Here is a 20,951-nt window from a genome sequence, read left to right on the forward strand (position 1 = left end):
TTTGAAAGCGAAACAAGCATGATACAAACGAGTGAAGGCCCGAAGGCTGCCCGAAGCAAACGTAAAGGCGGCCAGCAATCCGCCCATAGAGATGACATATCATCATCTCATCCAACCCAATTTTTGTTGGTATCATAGCTTTTGATATGAAGCGCCAGAACGCCGAACCATGCATATGCAAAGTGTGTAAGCAACTTGCGCTGCTTCGTGCCACCCCCAAAGAAAACATTTGACGGCCAGGGGTTTCCTACCTGAGACTTTGGAATCTCTCCTTAGGGGTGGTGTGTAATCCAAACGGCCATTCCCTTCATGCTCAATCTCCTACAGCTCCAATGCCTTCTTCGCCATAGCCAGCGCGCCATCAAAGGTCTTGTTGCCTCCGATAAAGCCAGCGGCGTGGACAAAGACGCAGCCTGGAATACCCGAGACCTGGTCGAGCTGCTCGTCACGCACACCCTTCCAGGCATCAGGGAGATCCTTGCGGTTCTCGAAACCACTGTTCTCCTTGCTAACAGCGCGAATGCGCCACTTGCCCTCTGGCTTGTCTTCAGGGAACAAGACATACAGGACCTGGGGAGCAACGCCTTGTGGTTGTTGCGTCTCCTTCTCGAAATTGTAAAGGTGATCGGCCCAAGGCATGCCCTCAGGAAGGACCAGGATACGTCCCTGGGGGTCGTATTGGAGACGCGCGTCGTAGGCCTGCTTCACCTGGTGACGAGCAGGGAGCCATGATTGAGCACGGTCGATGAGCTCCCAACGGAACTGCTCGCCGACGAAGCGAGATGCAGACATGAAGCGCATGTCCTCCTCGGCCTGTTGGGTCTCTGGGGTCTTGGTCTCGTCCGACTTTGGCGACTTGGGGCCATAGTTGTAGCGGTTGACGACACTCGCGATGGTGAAACCGCTGGTCGCAAATTTCTTCTCCAAGCCCGCCTTCTCGAGGTCCTTGGGGTCAAGGGCGCTGATTCCGTTGTCGTTGGCATCAAAGGCTTCAATGAAGTCACTGTAGATCTTCTCATAAAGCAGGTCGCAGTCCGCGCCCTGAAGACCAGTGACAGTGGTGATTATGTCTTTGCCAAAGTGCATGTAGACAAGCCCCGCCGAGGAGAGCTTGGTGGTGTGGCCGGGGAAGACGACGTCGAAACCGCGCTGGTGATGGTCGTAACGCTTCTTGCCATCCTCGTACTCGCCGCCGACGTCTACAACAGTGTGGCATTCGGCCAAAAGAGCCGGGTCACGGGTACGGACGAGTTGAGCATCCTGGTAAGTAGGCAGGAGCTGCAGCATCGAAACCGCGAGCGCCTCGTCGGCATGGAAGTGACCACTGCCTCAGTTAGTATCGCACCCTCTTCCCAAATAGTCGTACTCTTACTTATGCGTGCCAATGGTGGGAACATCGGTCTTGAGCCTCTTGGCGGGGTTTTCGGTGGCCATTGTTCGTGCGTGAAAGGCGAAATGTGGTGTTTGGGCTGATTTACAGGTGTTCCAGGCGTGTCTTGCGGGTCTGATGAACAAAGGTCGCAGCTTGAACATGCAATTGACAGCGTGGATTGTGTGGTTGCGCAGTTAATCGGCCAAAGGTTCAGTAGCAGGCATAAAAGCAACCGACCCGCCGCGGGCACTGGCTTGGCGGATACAGTAGCAGATCTTACAGGCGCGGGCACTAGTGGGGGGTGCTGACCGCAACAAAACGCATTTTCGCACTCGATATCTGGAAGTTACATGCAGTAGTCATGGCCTACTAAGGAGTGTCCACCCAACAGGTGACAGGTTTCAAGAGGACACCGAGGTATCATCGCTGCCTTGTTCCAAGATTGCGCACGCGAGCACACAACCATTATTGCAGTAGTCGTCGGTGCCTACTCGCACAAATCAGTACACAAGTACTCACAGTCACATAAGGCCTCCTGCACCAGCCTGTACCCTTGTTCCCAGTCGAGTTGCCTCGCCCACAGCCGCCCGTCCAGGATCGTGCCGCCTCTCTCCGCCCAGCTCGAGCATTTTAGCGAAATTGACACGTGAAGATAGTCGATAACCCGGCCCTCACCACTCTTCCACCACGTCGCTCGCACCACACCTCACGCCCCGAGTGACTCTCTCCGCCTTCTCCCGCGCTCCCTGCGCGTACATCGCGCTTCAAACCCCCAAAACTATCGCCGCCGCGCACCTCCCAGGTCAGGCTCGTGACTGCACGAGCTTGGCGAGGACGGCGACCGCAGATGTGGGCTACTGTATCGAGAGTAGTCTCGTCCACAACCTTTCTAGGCGCCATCATCTTCACCATACCCCTCGCCTTCGACATTGGCGGCCGTACCTGTGGACTCGCCTTTTCCCTGTCCCTCAGCGCATACTACTTCCTCTACTCCATCCTGCGCTTAGCCACGCCAGACTATTCGCGCTTTAGATGGTTTCTGTGTAATGTCGTGGCTTGGGCGCAATGGCTGGCAATACCAACACTTTTGATCTGGAGCCTGAACAAGTTTTCCATCGATGCGACCAATAACGCGGGCTGGGTGGAGCGCACATTTGACGGCAAGAGAGCCGACTTTGAGAGCGTGCACGACTGGATCTTTGGCAGTCAAGGCCTCCTGCAGAATGCCTCGATAGGTGCCTGGGACAAGACACTGAGATATAGCACCCCTGTCTTTCAGATCGCAGAGGGTTTCTGCAGCCTTTTGGTCATTCAGGCTGCAGGACAAATCACCAGATGGGTCGTCAATCGCGAGCGTGGTGACAGCTGGATGGTACGACTTGCTAGATACAGTCTCTTTTTGGAGTACTAACAAACGTTCAGATTGGTCTCCTAATCACTTCCGCCTCCATCATCTCCACCTCCGTCTACTTCCTCTGGCGCATTACGACTTTCCCCGAGATTAGCAATGTGGACGCAATTCTAATTGGCGTGGCCATCACAACTGCCATCTTTCTTGGTGGATGGGGCATTGTCAGTGCGAGGGGTAACCCAGTCGAGTCGTCGCTCTTAGTGAGTTCTGATACCTGCCCACCATGACTTCCGCTAACATTCCTAGTTTGCATATGTCACACTATGCATCTACCAAATCTTCACCGACTACCAGCCTTCTCCAGGCTCCGTAGCCGAGTCAACTGCTCCTTCTGATCCTGCGCTTCCTCCGCTACCACCCATCATCATGGCTTCGTATACCACGCTACTTCACGCACTTGGCTCCCTGCCTACGATTGCTCATACTGGCTTCAACCTCATGGTGGGAGCCATCATGACCATCACACCTTCCGTCATCATCTCTCTCGCATACCGCGTCTTCGTCATGTACGCCGCGGCACGCATCATTCCGGCTATACGAGAGAGCGGCGCGCGAGCACTATCCCAAGAACCCAGTCTCGACGACGACGATGAAACATCCAAGATTCTCGGTTTCTTAACTTGGTTCAGTCCAAGCATCATCATCGCAGTCTACACGAGCTTGCTGATGCAGCACTTTGCTAGTGGGAACGGCGGTGACGGAAGTGCCGCAACGGGCGAGTGGTGGACCAACCAAGGAGGCGATGCAGGAGGCAACTTTTGGCGATGGATCAATTTGGCCATGACCATGGGTCTGTATGCCATTGAACTGAAAATCTCGAATGCGGATGACGATGGCCGGCTAACAAGTCATTGGAAGACGGACTAGATCTCTTGACCAGGGTGCCGATGCAGTTCTGGGAGGGTCGTACATTTTCAAGGGAGAGCCGGGGCTCCGGTGATCGACAGAAAGAGGTGCGGAGAGAGAGGCGGCAATTCACAAAATATCGGGTCATGCTAGGCAGCATGTACCCCCAATATTCTCATCAGACACAAAATACAGTGTCTATAGAGAGAGACCTGACAGAAATAGGGACGGAGACGGACAGAGAGAGGGGGGGGACAGGTTCCACTACCACAAGTTTCTTCGCTTCAAAGCAGCAGCGTTTACAGTTTTTCTTCCCTTTTTCCAGGGACTTTTTTCTGTTTCTTTCTTCACTTTGTTGCAACAGCAAAAATGCGCCCTAAAGCGTGCATTTTATACAGATACCCCAATCACTTGTTCCCCTTTTTACCTAGTCTTGGATCATGGGGGAGTCAAAGTGTGTCGGAAGAATTTACTTGTTTTATCTCATTCTCGATGTCATCGTTGCGGAATTTGTATATTAGTCGCAAGCCAAGCGAGCAGACGTATAGTTGTGAGTGTTACAGAGAGGAAGAAGAAGGTGGGGATTAAATGTATATTGTGAAAGTGACTATATTGTGTGAAGCTTACTGTGAAGCTGTATACTCGGGTAGGACTTGTGATGTCTGTGTTCTTTAGGTACGAGGCGGGATTTAGTATGCTATGATTCTCTCTCTCTCTCTTTCTTCTGTACGGGAAGATTTTATAGGAATATCTAGGTATTTAGATTGGTGTGAATGCGTTGCTGTAACTTTGATAGAGAAGATCGAACCAAGTCTTCGTCATTATTCTATCATATTCAAGCTTTGCATATATTGCTTACCTTTTACCATATTACCCCTACCGTACCACCACTACTATACAGGAGTAGTAGTTGTTCTAGGAAAGCACTTGATAATCCTATACACTAGAACATTCCACACCTACAACTTTATCAACGTAGACTACCCTTCTCTTCTATAATTAAGTCTATAATTAAGCAGAGTAGGAAGGGTTTCTACTAAGAATTAACAATAGAAGCTACGCGCTAGATGGAAGTGAAAGGAAAAAGAAAGGAAAAGACGCGTACACAGACGGCAAGACTAGCTAAATCTAGAAAGTAGACTGGCTACCTAGCACCCTAAAAGACATTAATACGTGAGTCACTTACAAAACACTGGACCCTGGTCACGCGTACTGAAAGTGACTCATGCGCCTCGCTTGCCGCTAGCAACTTGTTAGTTCAAGCCCTAATATCGGTTGTAGATCACCAACTCCAAGTTACCCCAACTACTCCAATAGACGAGTCAGCCGCTACAGTAGGGCGGCTCGTCTTATCGAATGCCATGGCATATTCCATCGCGCGGGTCCGGCTTCGGTCTCGGATCCGACCGGACAACCAAGGTATGATGCGGGCAGAAAATAGCAGGTCTTACTATCATGATGTCTTCCTCGTGTGAGATTACTGCTGCAGAATGAAAAATGAAGAGTGGAACGAAAAAGGCCGAAAATCATGATTTGGCAAATGAAAAGAGCGGGGCGGATGCAGGGAAACGGGTGAGCAAGCGTGCCGTGTCAAAATGAAGGCAGGGCCAGTGGTTCTGGATTGAACAGACCGCCAAGACATTAGAACGCTGTTGATAGCCTGGTTCCAGTGAAGACCCGGCTTTAGCAGAAGGCTTGTATAGTCAGGTGTGATAATGTAGAGCGGTGAATGAAACAGAGACAGAATCGAGCAGAGAAGGACAAGCAGAGATATATTTAACCTCATAAGAAAATATGCATGCTCATCACATGGGCGGTACGCGGTGAAACCTGACGGCGAGCATTCTATGCGGAACATTCGGCAAGTTGTGTGCTAACATGTCGAGCATGCGCAAATCTTGAAACTCTAAGCGCCCGCCCAGTTGAGCGCTTACTTGGTTAGCACAATAACTGCAGGGAATACGTCATTCACACCCGCACAAGCTGGTCGGCGTAACAGTTCCTTGTAATGCTTTCGAAGCCTCGCCGAACCGTGGACACGGTCCAGATCGGGAAACGAGGGTGAAGGGCTGCTGTGCCGCATCCATCGCACAGCAGGAAAGCCGATACCAACAGCAGCGGGCCGAACCTGTGGCGTGGTAATTGGAATATGCCCTTGCATGCTGCATCGGGCAGTCGATTCCCCGGATCTCGCTCTACTGTTGCGAGGCGGAAACGTTGGAAGGGATGTCGGCTATGGACACAGTTGGGCGGAACTTGGTCTGCATCAATCGCCCCATAGCAGCGTCTACACCGGCGTACTATTTCGCAAGATTCATGCCTAATACTTCACAGTATGTTTGGCCCGCGGGCGATGCATTACAGCAGTCCGCCCGAAGCGGGTGGTCGGTACCGAGCTTCCGGGCAGCTTTTCATCAGCGATTTTGATTTTGCACAACAACAAACAGAGCCATGTGACAACAGTACGATCAAATTGCAACGCCGCACACGTAAGCGGAAACGATGTCAAGCTGTGCCGCAACCGTTGGTGGCCTAGCACCCCACACGTTAATGTCAATCAGTATCGCACGTGTGAGAGGGAATCGAACATGTAGGTAACTGTGCCGCATCCGGTCTCTTCTCGGCACATGGTCGATATGCGGCACGGAAGGATGCTGGCGAAGGTTGGTACGATGTTGAGATGCTGTCAAGATTGAGTAAAGTAGGCGGCGGCAGGATGTGGCCTGATGCGGTTAATGCCGCAGTTGTTTACCAACATTGCATCCTTCAGGTAGATTCTTGAGTAGTCGGTGTGATGGAAGGCGGTAATTGGCCGAGATTGTTGTAGATGGTGTTGGTGAAGAGGGCAACGATGTCGTGATGGGTGAGCAAAGTGTCCATGTGGAGTCAGGCTAGAGGTTGAAGGGTTATTTTGGGGTTGAATACGAGCACCAGCTGGATAGAGATGCAAATTGTGCAGACTTTGTTCATTTGAAGCACGACACATGGGCAGATCTGGACGCGTCGTCTTAGTAACGGAAGCTGATGGACCTTAACCGATAGTCGAGGCGTCAGTGCGGAGGGTAGCGGCAGACGTCAACGTTGGCGACAGGCGCGTAGTTCCGCGCTTCCCGTCCGCTACTCGAGTCATTCGACGGAAGGATGAGGCGAGACTCGAAGCATTCGCCCGTCGTGCACTGAGCGCCCAAACAAGGGGCGAGCCGTTCTCAGAATCCAGCGCACTGGAATTTCAGCGGGACAGAGGACATATCATGACCATACGGCGCAGTTGCAGTACTTTTGATCGCTAGCGGGAACGGAACGCGCCGCGAGAACCACGGCTTTGGAGAGGGGCATTTTCTCTGGCAATGCACACATGAAGAAAAAGTGACAGACGGCAGAACAGCAACGGCCGCGGTTAAGCAAGCGTATTGCTATGCCGTATGCGTGGCGAGACGAGTGATGTAATTGGCTCATGAGCAAGGATGGGTAGGCGCATGACCGACGGGCTGCGACTACGAAGGGGACAGGTCGTTGCAGCATTATGACGGGTAAGATGCTGACTTTGATACATTAGCCGATCAAGGTCGGCTTGGATGCAGCGCGCGTTCCTGGGGCGCAAACTTTTGCATGCGAGAAGCGCCTGCAGATGAAGTGTGTGAGAGACGGGCCGGACGGCCAACCATGGTCCGCATCACGTTAGCCGTGGGCGCGGCTGTCTGCGCATCCCCTACCGTAAACCATGTACACAAGCACAAGGAAAGCCTAGGCAACAACTCGGTCCAAAAGGCTGAGCGAGTGCACTGCTACTGTACTGTACTGTGCTGTACTGTACTATACTGCGCCGGTGGCCGTGGTGGAGGGGAGGAAGCGTCAAGTGCGGCGTGCATCTGATAAATGATAAATGAAACACTGCGGGCCCTCGATTTCCGCCTTCTTATTTGGTCATGGTGTTGAAACGGGCTGGGCGTGGCACTCGCACTCCCACCAGGCGGCTAGGACGAGGCAGTGCCGAACGAAACGTCGGTATGAAGCGCTCGGGAGCGTGGGCGATACGCACACACGGAGCTGCGAGTGATTCTACCCTCATCCACTGCTAGTCGTACCATGGTTGATGTTTGATCTTGTTGATGTTGCTGTTGTTGTTGTTGTTGTTGTTGTTGTTGGTCGCCGCCCTTTATCCTCTCAAGACTGCGGCAGCGGCAGCAAGGCGTTCAGCGCGGCAATTCTTTGCTTTGTGTACATACGCGCGCCTGAAGAATGGGCTGACTGCGGCCAATCGCTTTGCCATGGCACTCTGTTGTGTCGGTTTTGGCGTTGGCTTGCATCATCCTAACGATATGTGGTTGATCATCCTCGCAGCGCCAGTACGGCGGGAACGCCGGTCGGACACGCTGCAGCTAGCTGGCCTATGCAAACCATGCTCATTTTTAGCCTCTCTTCAGTCTCCGACTCTCAGATACGTCTACACGACCGAAATCGTGGTTTTTGGTCCCAAAAATCTGGCATAGGGCTGAATGCAGGGTCCATTTTACTATGTACCGAAGAAACCGACTCTCTGGCTCTCAGATGGGGTGTTCGCTGATGGTTCGCCAAAGACGAGCGACCCACCGGCACACACGCGCGGGGGGAGAGGAGCCAGGGGGCCAACTGCAACTTGCACTAGGACTCGTGCACGGCCTCCAATCAGAAAGCACGACTGGGGGTCGACGTCCGGGATGCAGACAGCCCACATTTGAGCGCCTGAGCGAGCGAACAGCCGCCGTCGGTTGAATCTGCGTCCCTTTGGCGTCGGCTCGCCCCTCTCACACTCGACTCGCGCCATATACAGTCGTGTTGCCGTACAAGGCCGCTGCTCCCGCGGCATCGCTGGCTTCTCCAGGCATCGACATCTCGACTCTCAACTCCGCCCTCCCTCTAACGCGTCGCTAGCATCCAGCATCCAGCTGTACATTCCCCCTCGGTTGGTCCGAGCCTGCTATGGTCTACAGCCCTTCTACCATTCTCTGCCGTAGTTTGGTCGTCAAAGACATCTGAAATATCTACTATAGTAATCCTTCCGCCTTGGATATGACGACCGTGCTTCGTATGCCCGCCTTCAACTCCGCACCCCATGGACCTGCTTTTACTTCGGTCAATGGTCCATCGTCTGTGAGCCCTACAGATGAACAGAAGCCCGACATTGTTGCCGTCAAATCAAACACCTGGAGCCCGCCTTCTCGAGCCGTAGACACGACCTATCACTCACCATCCAGCACTAGCCCTCCAACACTTGCCAGCGGGGACGGCTCTCCTGACGGTTCCAACAAAAGGAGGTGGTCTATCTCGGAAAACGACCATCTCGTCAAGGTGCACAGCCCAGACAGGCAACTACCACCACCCTACCCATCTGCTGCCCGCGCCCCACTCACGAGCATGGAAGCTCCTCAGCAGCGAAGTCTGCCCCCACTGGCTCGTCCGGACCCAGAAAGACGCTGGCAAACTGAGCCCCGGGAACTGCCTCACGCTGGCCACCAACACTTTGAGCACCGTGAACCACGACCCGCTGACCCTATCCGCAACGGCATACCGCCAGATGCTCATGGCCCCATCGACAGTACAACCGAAAATGACGTCGATCACTCTACTGAAGTCACTCGGGCTGGCGTGCATGTTGAACTAAAAAAGCGAAAGCGGGTACGTTCGCCATCTACGACTTAGATATTCTAATCAATCTAACACTCGGTAGCAATTTGCCAACCGAACCAAAACTGGCTGTGGCACATGCAGAAGACGTAAGAAGAAGTGCGATGAAGCCAAACCTGATTGTACGTCTTGATTGTTTCGACAGCAACCACATCTCTGACTCACCAACCAGGTAACAACTGCACCCGAGGTGGCTTTGTCTGTGAGGGCTATAACCCGAAAATGCCGTGGAATAAGAACGGGCAAGCCAACAAACCGCCTGCAATCCAAGCCAAAGAGCGCTTGTCTACCTATCCCACATGCCCATATTGTAACAGAGCTCATATCCCACACTGCGCTGCTCGCGGCACAGATGTTACCTACCCAGCCCCGGAGCCTCATGCAGCCAACGAACATGAACGTAAATATGTCAGCAATAGCTGGTCCGAATTACCGGCGCCACCACCGCCGGCCCGGTCTTACCATGCATCAGAAGCGCCGCCTCAGCCCGCACAGTACACTAGGCCTAGTCCAAACCATCACGACATGTCTCAACAACAAATTCAAGCACAGCATCAGCATAATCCCCGTGTTTACCATCATACGCCACAGAATATGGGACATGTAGTCACTAGTGCTACAGCACCAGCTTCCATTCACATTTCCGCTCCTGCGCCAGCTCCTACCCTGTAAGTGACCACTGAGAAATAGAGACAACGTTGGTCTTCACATATAATGCTATATGCACTTACTGGGACATTACGAATACTAAAATATTCCTCGGCTAACAACTTCCCAGGGTCGCCAACCCTATTGCACAGCAACCTCGTGTGGCACCGCAGCATTCTCGCCCACCGCCACCACCACCACCTACAACAGCGCCTCCTGAACGTTCTCCAGTTCACTATCCAAACCAATCATCCTTCTTGCACAAGACCGAGAAAGCGAAAATGCTGGCCGGCGAACCCTTCCTACCTTTCGACAGATCTCTGATGGACGAACGCCACAATTGCCTAGTGGCCCAGCAACACTTTAATGCTACGATTAATGGATTCAACCAGTTCACCAAGCACACACGCGATAATCTCTTCAGATCAATCGTGAGGGCGGGTTGGATTGGAAAAGACGCGTCGAATATTGTCAGCCATTTGGGCTCCAACGTCAATGTCGTTGCGCCCTTTGCTTGCGATTACGGCTACCATCTGAATATTGGCGATGATGTGGTTATTGGATCGGACTGCCATCTCCATGACTCAGCGAGGATCTGTATCGGGAGGAATACCAAGATCGGAGTTCGCGTTACCATTCAAACACTGAAGACCCCAACTGACAACAAGTCACTGAAGGGCAGTAAAGGCACTGAAGTTGCCCAGGAGGTACATATAGGGGAGAATGTCTATATTGGCGACAACTGTGTGATTGAGGCTGGGGTACGGATCGGAGAAAACACCATCGTGCGTCCAGGATCAGTCGTTTCTCGCGTAAGTCATAATGATCCAACAACTCACCAATGCATGTCGACTGATCATTCACAGGATCTACCGAGCAATTGTGTCGCCCAGGGGAACCCAGCTATCATCCTGCCAAACTAAGCAGAGTCACCAAAAATCTTGGCCAAGATGCCTTGTACGATTTGCCATGTGCTGGTCGATCATGCTGGAGGCATCCAATTCATCTTATGAAGGAATTCATGGGACACGTTATGCACCACTGAGTGGTTGCAGGGAGTTCATTGGCGTTATACAACAACCGGAGGATACCCATTGCTATATTTTTGCGCGTTTTGACTTTACGGAAATGGGGACAGAAGAGATGGAACGATACATATGTGTGTGAGCTTGGGCGGTATCTGATGATTTATATAGTCGCTCTTGCCATATCTCGGTACATTTGCCTGCAGGACGTGGCTTTGCCGAATAAAAACCAAAAGAAATACCCCCTCGACGTCTTCTGATGACCATTGTGACGTGTTCTACTATACTAGGACTAGCGTCATTTGACTGTAGTGAATGGCAGCTCACGTGCAATACATGGCCCGTGCGCCGGAGCGGGAGACATGCTGAATCTCAAAATGTCCGCGGCGAACAATCCCAGCGCCGTCCCCAGCATCGACGTTCAACAATGCCACCCAAAGCACCCCTCAATTGGGGTCTTCTACCTCCGTCCTTCCTCGTCCCTTCGTCAGCACGATATCTCCTCCAGCAAAATGCATCATCACCAATATGTAGACCCGCAATCGCATACACATCGATCCGTACCATAAAATCCACCTTCACACCCAAGCCCGACCGCTTCGCACACCACCCCTCCAAACCCGCCTTGGAAAGCACATCGACAGCCGCACTCGAGCGACGAGCCCACAGCACGCCCCTTCGCACAGGACTGCTCGCAATAAAAAAAGGCATGACGTCCATGTACGATCCAGAAACCGGCAAGCGAGCCGCCTGCACAGTACTGCAAGTGGACCGCAACGAAGTTGTCGCGCACAAGCGGAGAGAAAAGAACGGATACTGGGCTGTACAAATCGGGGCAGGCCAAAAGGAAGCGCGCAATGTCACACGCCCGATGCTCGGTCACTTTGCCGCCGCGGGCGTCAGTCCGAAGCGGTGGGTTGCTGAGTTTGAGGTGCGCGATGAGGCGGGGCTGCAGGTGGGTATTGGGGAGATGGTGGGCGCGAATTGGTTTACTCAAGGCCAGTTTGTGGATGTCAAGGGCACGAATAAGGGAAAGGGGTTTGCGGGTGTAAGTGGGCTTGATGGATTGTGAACTCGCCGACTGATTTTGCGGAAATAGGGAATGAAACGACATGGCTTTGGCGGTCAACCTGCTTCTCACGGTCAATCGCTCATGCATCGTGGTATGGGTTCCGCGGGAGGATCTCAGGGCTCTGGATCCCGTGTTTTGCCTGGCAAGCGCATGCCTGGTAACATGGGTAACCAGAGCTGTACAGTCAAGAACTTGAAGGTACTACAGGTTGATGAGGCAAACGGCATTGTAGTTGTTGGTGGTATGTTACACACACATCATCACTCGGATACGACAAAGAAAATTGCTAACTTGACATAGGCTGCGTACCAGGTCCAAACGACCAAATCATTCGCGTCTCAGATGCTCTCGGTAAGCCATGGCCAAAGGGCCCGATGACGACGGCGGAACTGGTAGCTCCGCAGACGCTGGCTACGGCTGGGGTTGCGGATGCTTCTTCTGCAGAGGCTACTGTGAGTGCGTGATGAGCGTAACTGTAGCTTGTATATTGACATGTTTGTATCATTGCACCACTCGAATTGGGTGGAATTAGCACTTTGTAGGAATATATATCCGAGATATGTTGGTCATTGTGCATACGATACGGGAGCAGATATCAAACACGTGCACGTGCAAGTTTGACTGGGCGTTTTTTTTTCGAGTATACTGGTCTGCAGGAACATATGTGTACTTTGCCAATTCGGTCCGAGACTTTGCTCGTCGGGCATGGAGGGTGGGCGGAATATGGTGTGTTGGATACTGCGGAAAGGAGAAAGACTGTGATTGTCGCGCATGTCACAACCAGCGAGTCAACCACCATAACGATAAGCATAGTTATGTAAAGTGTATTTCAATCACAGTATGTCTTGAAACGCGGCTTATCACATGGGATGCAGCATGACTACTCTCACAAAGGATTGCGGTTTTGGCTGGATCCTTTTTTAAAAAGTTTTCTATTCACTCCTCATGTTACAAACGCGTTGTAAGAACCAGAAGATCAACAACCCTCACTCCACTAAGGATGTTTACCATAAGGTTCCATTTGTCCAGACTGGGCTTTGCCGCATATTGTAGCGGCACCATAATATGCCCTGGAATTGCGAACGGCTGGGTCTGCATTGCGGCACTTCCAAAGTGTGTTAGGAAACTCAGACTGTAGGATTCTAGGTTGCTTACGTCGGTGCCACCCCCACAGGGGTAGTTGTGCGTTTTGCCATCTCCGCCTGTGACTACGCAGATTTGCGTTTGGTCTGTACCTCCATCGGAGCATGTCTATAGAACTGTTACTATGAAGCTAAGTGAGGGGATGGTGGTTTTCTCGTACACCTACGCAGCCCGCGACGGCAACTTGGCATGGGGTTGTATCTCCCGCCGCGGCGAAAGGAATTGTTGAGAGAATAGCTATTACAAAGGAGGTTTTCATGTTGGCGCTCTTTTCTTTTTGCGGGGGTTTATGTTGAATAAATGGATTTTGGATAGGTAGATGGAAGAATGGATACATTGAGAAATGAATGAAAGAGTTGTTGAGGTCGCCACAGCTTAAGTAGGTACACTCTACTGACCGGCCCTTCGCTGATATGTACTACGATCCGTGACGATCTTTCTCCACATGGCGCAAAGTAGAGGTGTTGGAACAGGCCAAGAAATGATGGGCAGTAAGATTCACATGTAAACACCCGATACCCCCGGAAAATTCATGTAACAAACAACATTCTCCATTGTTGATAGTTGTAAAGATAGAGACACAAGCTTCTTGGTGATCAAATCCTCAGATTACAAACTTCCAACGTTGTTATGCAGAGCTCGAGATTTGTGACCAGGATCGTGTTCTAATCATCTGCAGCAGGATCTGGAACATTTCCGTCTTTATCAAAGGCCATACCGCATATTGTGGCGGTAGAAAGCTCGCTATATGCCCTACAGTTGTAGGGATGAGTGGCATTGATCTCTGGTGCCCCGACGCACTTTACGGTTGTGTCAGCAACTTATACTATGCATAGTGCAGGGTCTCGTTACGTACTGTGTTTTGTCCTGGAAATGTCCCGCAAGGGTATTGGTGCTTGGTATGGTCTTGAAACGTGACTCCACAAAACTGTTGTGTAAGATCGGGGCCTTGAGAGCTGCATATCTATAAAAGTATTAGTAAAAGCAGGGAGTAAAGCGGCGGGATATTTCGTACGCCTAAGCACCCCTTAGTCGAGAAAAGACATTGATGTTGTGCTGGTTTTGGTGCCGCGATAGCAGTTGCCGAGGTAACAAACAACACAAAGAATGTTTTCATATTGACGGCTTGTGGGAAGGAGGAGTTTGGATTGGGAAGCGAATGGAAGAGTTCGCAGCGAGGCAACAACTTAAATATACTTCATTAATTGGTCCGTAGTTCTCATGCTTTCGGTACAATGTTGGCCGTGATAAACGACGGCAGAAGACTGTACCGATTCGGTCACCAATGGGCATCCTGCGCACTCAGTGGTTCGTAGCGAGAATACGGGTATATGATCTATGGCCAGAGTCTAGCCACCTCACCCCCTCGTCGCTTACCACCGAGAAAATTGGGGAGCAGCCAACAGAGGCTGCGACGGGACAAGATGTTCAACGACTATCACATGTGATAGTGCGACATCACAGAAATGTTAAAACGTATGATGGCAGTTGTAACGAGAAAAGAGATGTAACGGACAGAAGGCTCTATTCTCTGAAACCAGTAGATAACGGGACCTATAGACTGTACATATAGTTCCCTGGTTGCGATGGAGTTTCGAATCGAAGATTGAACGTCAACTCAAAAAGACGAACAGCATGTGGCCAGCCGTCTCATGGAATTGAAAAGGGGTAAAGGGCGTTGGAGGATAACGTGAGATTCGTGGGGAAAGATGGTACGACCGTGCCCTGCACTATTCTTAATTAAGCATAGATCCGGAGCATTACTAAGCATCGGATCTTAGTGCCACAGATCTCTGTTCTGCGACAACTATCAATACGCGTGAGATGACAAATCTCTATGTGGTATATGGTAAATAGCGTGAATGTCTAATGGCGGCCCACTTGATTTGGAACTGTCCACTCTCTTGAAGTCAGCCTGGCGCTTAATCAGCACCATTTCTTCCTGATCCATCGTATCTTCCCAGTCAATGTCTCCCTGGAATGTTTTTCGTCGGCGCGTAATACAACAGCTGATGTTGTCAAAGTACATGCCTGCTACAGGCAGTTGAAGTCCAACAGCTAACAAGCCGGCCATGGCAATACTGGTCCATGTTATTCCGAAGTGAGAAGGTGGGTCTTGCGTCTTAAGGAGCAGAACTACGGCTACGGTATTTGACAAAGCCGAGAGACCTGTGAGAAACATGTCAGTCAAGGAAGACATAATTGTTAAGTCCATATGTTACCATGGATCAAATAACCAAGGCCAGATATGGCCTCCACTGTCAGTTTGTGGCCAGCAAGCTGACTTGCGTGTCTCTGTCGCAATTTCCTCACCATCAGCACCAGCCCACTGACAGATATTAAGATATCAGACAGGCTTGCCATTCCAATGGCAAAGTAAACGGCATGGTTGCTCACAATAACACAAGTCGAACCCACCACCAAGAGCCAGACCACGAAGAAAATAAGTCCAGTCCACTGTCGGACAATGGACGGCGGCATCAGCACTCGAATAGCGATGAGGAATTCGATTCCGACATGTTGCGAGAAGAACAACAACTTGCTCGTATTCAGTTCCAGATCAGACAGGAAGTGAATGGTGAGAAGTAAGAATGTCATTGCGAAAGTGACAGACAAGTAGTGGAGGTCCATCATGCGCTTCATTGAAAAGCCGACCAAGCCAGAATAGATGCCCCAGAAGAGCAACTGGAGGAAAAGCCCCTGAAAGGATATGATAAAGGCCGATTCATAGAGTGCGAGCGGGCCTTCTTTGTGCAAGTGTTTGTTCTGTGTCTGCAGTATCGGGGGAAAGAGTCGCTGGTATTCTGGTCCAGCTCTGTCTATGTCTGCGCGGCGATGCGAATTAGTACTTTGCAAACAACTGAGATTACATGTTGTATTTGCTTACGATTCAAAGTTGAAACCGCGTTCCCCATCTTATAGCTGGGCAGAGAGCTAATTGAGATGTAAATCGAAGTCGTCTAGAGTAGTCAGGCGTTCGAAGCGAGGTAACAGAAACACTGTGTTGCGTCCCGTACAGTATAGCACAGGAAGAACAGAGACTGCAGAAACAACCGTAATTAGTGTGCCCCGCATTCAGTTCAGTGCAAAGCATTTCATTAAGGAGGCTCACATCTGCGAATCCCGCGAAGCCCCCTTTACGGTGGCATCCATCGACATCCACACCCCTGTAGATCCGGTGACATCCGCTTACTTATTGACCCCCTTTTCGGTGGCATCCTTTGACATCCACACCCGGCAGATCCGGTCATATCCGCTTAATGATCGACAGAGTTGGAGCGATCGATCACTACATCACTAGGTTTGCTAACAAGCTCGAAACGTGGAATGATTGAAGGAATGGTTGCCCGAAACTTTGTGCTTCATCGTGATGCTGACGACCCAAGAAGGAATACGTGTCGTTACTGACTCCAGTCGATGACTTCCCCAGGTCCCGGGTTCTAGGTTGTGTGGTGGCCGCGCAAGCAGGATGATCTTGGTATGAAGAAGTCGTATCTGTTTCCAAGGCATCTTAACGGTATCCTCATTCTCGATGTAACCTACTATTATACCGGTTTTGACGAAAGTATTGATGATGTGGGGCGGTAGCAAGTAGTATAGCTCAGTTTGATTCAGTAAAAAGCAGTATTCTATTACCGTGTAGTTGCTTTAGGCGCGAAAGATAACTTCGCCTCTGGCTTAGAATACCGCTGTTTCGGACAATCTGGAGTCGCACTTGACAAAAGCTCCATAGTTGACCCACATCAAACACTTTAATCGAAATCAGTAGTATATCTAGCAGCTGACTGCGCAGCTGCGGAATTGTTTCCTCTTGCTAGCCATTGCGACACCATGCCATATCTTACCTCGAAGTCAACATCAAGATGCCGTGGGATCAATTCTTGTGAACCCTCATCCCATAAGTCAACAGACGCCTACAACTTTACAGGCACACCCACTCCAGACTCGGAAAATAGCACCTCTTTTGAAAAGCTTCTAGTTGAGGCAGACCATGGCTTACTCCTTCTTTCCCAGCTACCAACATTCAATCCCAATGAGCTTGTATCGAATACGGGACCGACAGATCTTGCTGTACTTATAGATCGCCATTATCGTGCATTTCGATCTCCGGCATCCCTACCAAACCCTGAATGGACATGGAAGAAAGCTACCATGGAGATTATTGCATTGCGAAAAGCGTTCCCTGCAATCGAAAACGCCGAGGACAGTATCTTAGCCATGGCCGCTTGGTTTCACTTCCTTTGCAATATCGATGACGAAATCGAACGAATGGACAGTCTAGAAAGAAATTTGGTACTTGGACGAATCATCGAAGCGCTGCACGCTATGACGTTAGATCAACCCCATCTGACGGAACATATCAAGCCACTGCGGAGTATCAAAGATATCTTTAAGAGGGTGGAAATGAGCTCGCATCGCAAAATTCTGCTCACGACGCAGAAAAGGACGGCCATCAACAGTGATCCAGGAGCATTTTCTAATATTGTGAGTCAAGTGCGGATGATGGGCCATGATCTCGCGAAGAACGACCATGTAAAAGCACTCGCACTCGCAAGTAGCTTCATTCGGCAATGCCAAGTGGTCTTGTCCCCTCGAGCTCTTCCAAAGGTCTTTACCGAGGTTGTCAACGTGCTAGAAGCACTGAAGGAGGAATCCGCTTACCTGGACAGCAGAGATGTCAACAAGCAAGTCAAGCTGGCTTGATTCTTATCGATTGCAGATCACAGACCATTCTCTGGGACGTGCCACTGTGCACGAGCCTCTATATTGTCTGTGATCTGCAATCGATAAGAATCAAGCCAGCTTGACTTGCTTGTTGACATCTCTGCTGGACAGGAAGGTGCTGCCAAGCATAGAAGATTATCTGCGGCTGCGCGTACGAACGATAGGTTTAACACCTTTCTTCGCTATCTTGGCAAACATATCAGATGGTGTTGAAGCCCAGGAGGCCAAGGAGTTCAGAGCTGGGAACAACAGTGATGGGAAACATCTACACGACAACAGAAGCACCACTAGTAGCAGCGGCGACACTTCAAGCTTCTGGACTTCGCCTCTACACAAGAGATTTAGCGACTGTATACAACGTACAGTTGGGCTGCAGAATGATATTGTTGGTCTTGACAAGGATATAGAAAAAGGCGAGAAGATGAATTTGGCCGTGCTGCTAGTCGAACAGCAAAACGAGACTACCGAAAATCTCGAGGCCATACACAGGGCACGGGCTACAGCCGTCTTGATGCATAATACAGAGATGCAAAATGTAATAAGACGTTGGGCAGATATCAAGGCTGCAAATCACTCTCATGTGGTGCAGGTATACGCCCAATCGCTCGTGGCATTTACCCGAACACATTTCACATGGGCCTCGCATGCGAATCGATATCATTTGAAGCACGGAACTATTTCGGAAAGATTCTCTAATGTAGCTAAGAGCACCGCTGTGGAGGGATTAAGATTCAAGGCAAGGGTGATACGGACGCGCAAATCACTGCAGCAGCTCAGAGTAAGTCACTGAGGAATTGAATATCCATCTCAGTAAGAACAGTTTCTTTACACAGGTAGTAATAGAATGGAGATGAATTGTGTAAAGGAGTGAAGAAACAGTGCATTACCGCCATAAGAGTGATAGGGCTCGACTCGACACTCTTGTCAGCGAAAAACTGTCACTAACGCTGGCGTGATTCTGAGAAATTCTCGTAATGCAAGATTCCTTCATTACTGTTAGGTCCCTGTGCAGATAGTCGAGCAAATTAATATAAGCGTCAAAGCTTGACGGATCTATAGCTTCCTATATCAGAAAGGGGAATCTGTTAGGCAATACTAGAAGTTGACTTGCAGCCTAAATTAAGTATATCTTTCGGCATCATCTGTGCTGCTGGCCTACGCTTCAGTTCAGTCGGGATGGATAAATTAGATGTTTGTCGCGGGATTCCGCGAAGCTCAGCGGGGCACAGCTGGGCCTGACTACTCCTCGCATGGCCCCCTCTCAACCTACACTCTCCGCTTTCCGCAATCCTCTCACCTTAGCCGCGTTCTATCCTACAATCTGAGCAGATCCTGCTCCCTTACACACGCCCATGGTGGGTCGGACGCGAGACGGAGCGCGCCAGGGCTAACGCGGAACCAGGTCCGGTCGGTAGTGAAGTAACCGACAAGGACATCGGGCTAAAGGTGCACCTCGGCAAGTCGGCCGAAATCCAAAAATAGCCTGCCTGACTGATCACGAGATAGACGTGACGATCCATCCACCACCCCTTTGCAACTCGGAACGCTTGCGCGACGAGAATCTCACTCCTGTGCTTCCAAGTTCCAACAGTGGCTCACCAGCGTAAGAGGCGGTGAACTGATACCATCAGAACCGTGGAATCGTGTGCCGTAATCTACGCTTTTTCTCATAATTTCCCAACGCGGTAACATCGCGACTCCAGTTCTGTTCGCCCTGCTGGGTTTGTTCTGGTAGCGAGCCGCGGCGGCAATATGCTGCTGTCGTGACCAGGTGACGATTGGTGTGAGTGGAGATTTGACGTGGCGGGACTGCGCTGGTTGAACAGATCAGCTGCTAGCGAGAGGAAAAGCGATATAACGACAGGGGCGGCTTGTGCAACGTCAAGTGCATGACTGAACTGACAGGCCGTTTGCGACAGACAGCCACAGAACGATGGTGATGGGTTTGTGAGAAGGTGCGGGGAACGCTCGGGCCGATATCGTAGCGGCTCACTTCCACAGCGTCCTATTCGGACTCAATGTCTATCAACGAAGAACTTAGGCATCACTTGGAATAAATAATCTCATCTCACAGATATCCTTAATCATATATCCGCAGCCAAGCTTTGGCCACGGTCTATCTGCCATGTCTAGTCTAGAAAACAACATCCGTAGGACCTTCGAAGTTCTATTTCCAAAGATACACCACCATCGACAACAGTCGTCCGATCCCATTATTCTTGGCATTACCGGGCTGCAAGGCTCAGGAAAATCCACATGGGCATCCATGGTTGTCAAGATCCTATCTCAAGAGCACAACCTTCATACAATAACCGTCTCTCTTGATGACTTTTACAAGACACACGACGAGCTGGTAGCGCGACGGGAACAGGATCCTAGTAACAAACTCTACCGCACACGCGGCCAGCCAGGCACGCACGACGAGCAATTGGCCCAGAAGTTCTTCCATGACCTGAAAGAATATAATGGCCAAGGCAAACTCCAGATCCCAAGCTTCGATAAGAGTAAATTCAACGGAGAAGGGGACCGAGCTCCCGAGTCGGAATGGCCGACAATAACGCAGAAGCCGGATGTTGTCGTTTTCGAAGGCTGGTGTGTTGGCTTCCAGCCCGTTTCACAGGCTTTCCTGGAAGAAAGATACTTGCTTGCGAAAGCTGGGAAGCTCACTATCAACACCCCTGCAGATCACCAGCTTTCTCATCTCCTCGACGTAAATGAGAACCTCAAACGGTATTGCGATGCGTTCATGGGTCCGAAGCACTTTGACTTCTTCATTCATATTGATACGGACAATCTCAGGAACGTGTATACCTGGCGACTTCAGCAGGAGCATAAGATGATCGAGTCAAAGGGGTCTGGGATGTCGGACGAGCAGGTTCGTGCGTTCATTGATGGGTATATGCCGAGCTATGAGATCTACCTGGATCAACTGCGCAAAGGCTTGTTTGAACATAAGGGCAAGATGGTGAGAGTGTCTTTGAATAGAGAAAGAGAGATTGAGGGTATTGAGGAGCTTTGAAATATGGGCTCAGCGTATATGCGACT

At 50.8% G+C, this 20,951-nt stretch overlaps 9 protein-coding genes across 9 annotated transcripts; 6 read left to right on the forward strand and 3 right to left on the reverse strand.

Annotated features, from left to right (window-relative positions):
* Positions 1-321: 321 nt before the first annotated feature.
* PtrM4_093910 (UPF0160 multi-domain protein) lies at positions 322-1,434 on the reverse strand (the record flags this gene model as incomplete). The annotated part of the gene is made up of 2 exons (XM_001934213.2): positions 322-1,324; positions 1,373-1,434. The coding sequence occupies 2 exons, from the start codon at positions 1,432-1,434 to the stop codon at positions 322-324; spliced, it is 1,065 nt and encodes a 354-aa protein (XP_001934248.1).
* Positions 1,435-2,219: 785 nt separating this feature from the next.
* On the forward strand, positions 2,220-3,650 carry PtrM4_093920 (ICE2 domain containing protein; the record flags this gene model as incomplete). Its single annotated transcript, XM_001934212.2, has 3 exons — positions 2,220-2,744; positions 2,795-2,983; positions 3,030-3,650. The coding sequence occupies 3 exons, from the start codon at positions 2,220-2,222 to the stop codon at positions 3,648-3,650; spliced, it is 1,335 nt and encodes a 444-aa protein (XP_001934247.1).
* Positions 3,651-8,696: 5,046 nt separating this feature from the next.
* On the forward strand, positions 8,697-9,426 carry PtrM4_093930 (uncharacterized protein; the record flags this gene model as incomplete). The annotated part of the gene is made up of 2 exons (XM_001934209.2): positions 8,697-9,284; positions 9,337-9,426. The coding sequence occupies 2 exons, from the start codon at positions 8,697-8,699 to the stop codon at positions 9,424-9,426; spliced, it is 678 nt and encodes a 225-aa protein (XP_001934244.2).
* A 796-nt stretch (positions 9,427-10,222) lies between these two features.
* Positions 10,223-10,864, forward strand: PtrM4_093940 (uncharacterized protein; the record flags this gene model as incomplete). Its single annotated transcript, XM_066107070.1, has 2 exons — positions 10,223-10,753; positions 10,808-10,864. 2 exons carry the CDS (start codon positions 10,223-10,225, stop codon positions 10,862-10,864), a joined length of 588 nt encoding a protein of 195 aa, XP_065962738.1.
* A 529-nt stretch (positions 10,865-11,393) lies between these two features.
* Positions 11,394-12,502, forward strand: PtrM4_093950 (mitochondrial 54S ribosomal protein uL3m; the record flags this gene model as incomplete). The annotated part of the gene is made up of 3 exons (XM_001934208.2): positions 11,394-12,014; positions 12,066-12,279; positions 12,339-12,502. 3 exons carry the CDS (start codon positions 11,394-11,396, stop codon positions 12,500-12,502), a joined length of 999 nt encoding a protein of 332 aa, XP_001934243.1.
* A 484-nt stretch (positions 12,503-12,986) lies between these two features.
* PtrM4_093960 (uncharacterized protein) lies at positions 12,987-13,440 on the reverse strand (the record flags this gene model as incomplete). The annotated part of the gene is made up of 2 exons (XM_066107071.1): positions 12,987-13,289; positions 13,342-13,440. 2 exons carry the CDS (start codon positions 13,438-13,440, stop codon positions 12,987-12,989), a joined length of 402 nt encoding a protein of 133 aa, XP_065962739.1.
* Positions 13,441-13,846: 406 nt separating this feature from the next.
* Positions 13,847-14,298, reverse strand: PtrM4_093970 (uncharacterized protein; the record flags this gene model as incomplete). The annotated part of the gene is made up of 3 exons (XM_066107072.1): positions 13,847-13,981; positions 14,038-14,145; positions 14,197-14,298. The coding sequence occupies 3 exons, from the start codon at positions 14,296-14,298 to the stop codon at positions 13,847-13,849; spliced, it is 345 nt and encodes a 114-aa protein (XP_065962740.1).
* A 3,035-nt stretch (positions 14,299-17,333) lies between these two features.
* On the forward strand, positions 17,334-17,885 carry PtrM4_093980 (uncharacterized protein; the record flags this gene model as incomplete). The annotated part of the gene is made up of 1 exon (XM_001934206.1): positions 17,334-17,885. One exon carries the CDS (start codon positions 17,334-17,336, stop codon positions 17,883-17,885), a length of 552 nt encoding a protein of 183 aa, XP_001934241.1.
* Positions 17,886-20,031: 2,146 nt separating this feature from the next.
* Positions 20,032-20,925, forward strand: PtrM4_093990 (kinase; the record flags this gene model as incomplete). Its single annotated transcript, XM_001934205.1, has 1 exon — positions 20,032-20,925. The coding sequence occupies one exon, from the start codon at positions 20,032-20,034 to the stop codon at positions 20,923-20,925; it is 894 nt and encodes a 297-aa protein (XP_001934240.1).
* Between the last annotated feature and the right edge of the window lie 26 nt (positions 20,926-20,951).

Source organism: Pyrenophora tritici-repentis, chromosome 4 (genome assembly GCF_003171515.1).
Source record: "Pyrenophora tritici-repentis strain M4 chromosome 4, whole genome shotgun sequence".
NCBI classification, from domain to species: Eukaryota; Fungi; Ascomycota; class Dothideomycetes; order Pleosporales; family Pleosporaceae; genus Pyrenophora; species Pyrenophora tritici-repentis.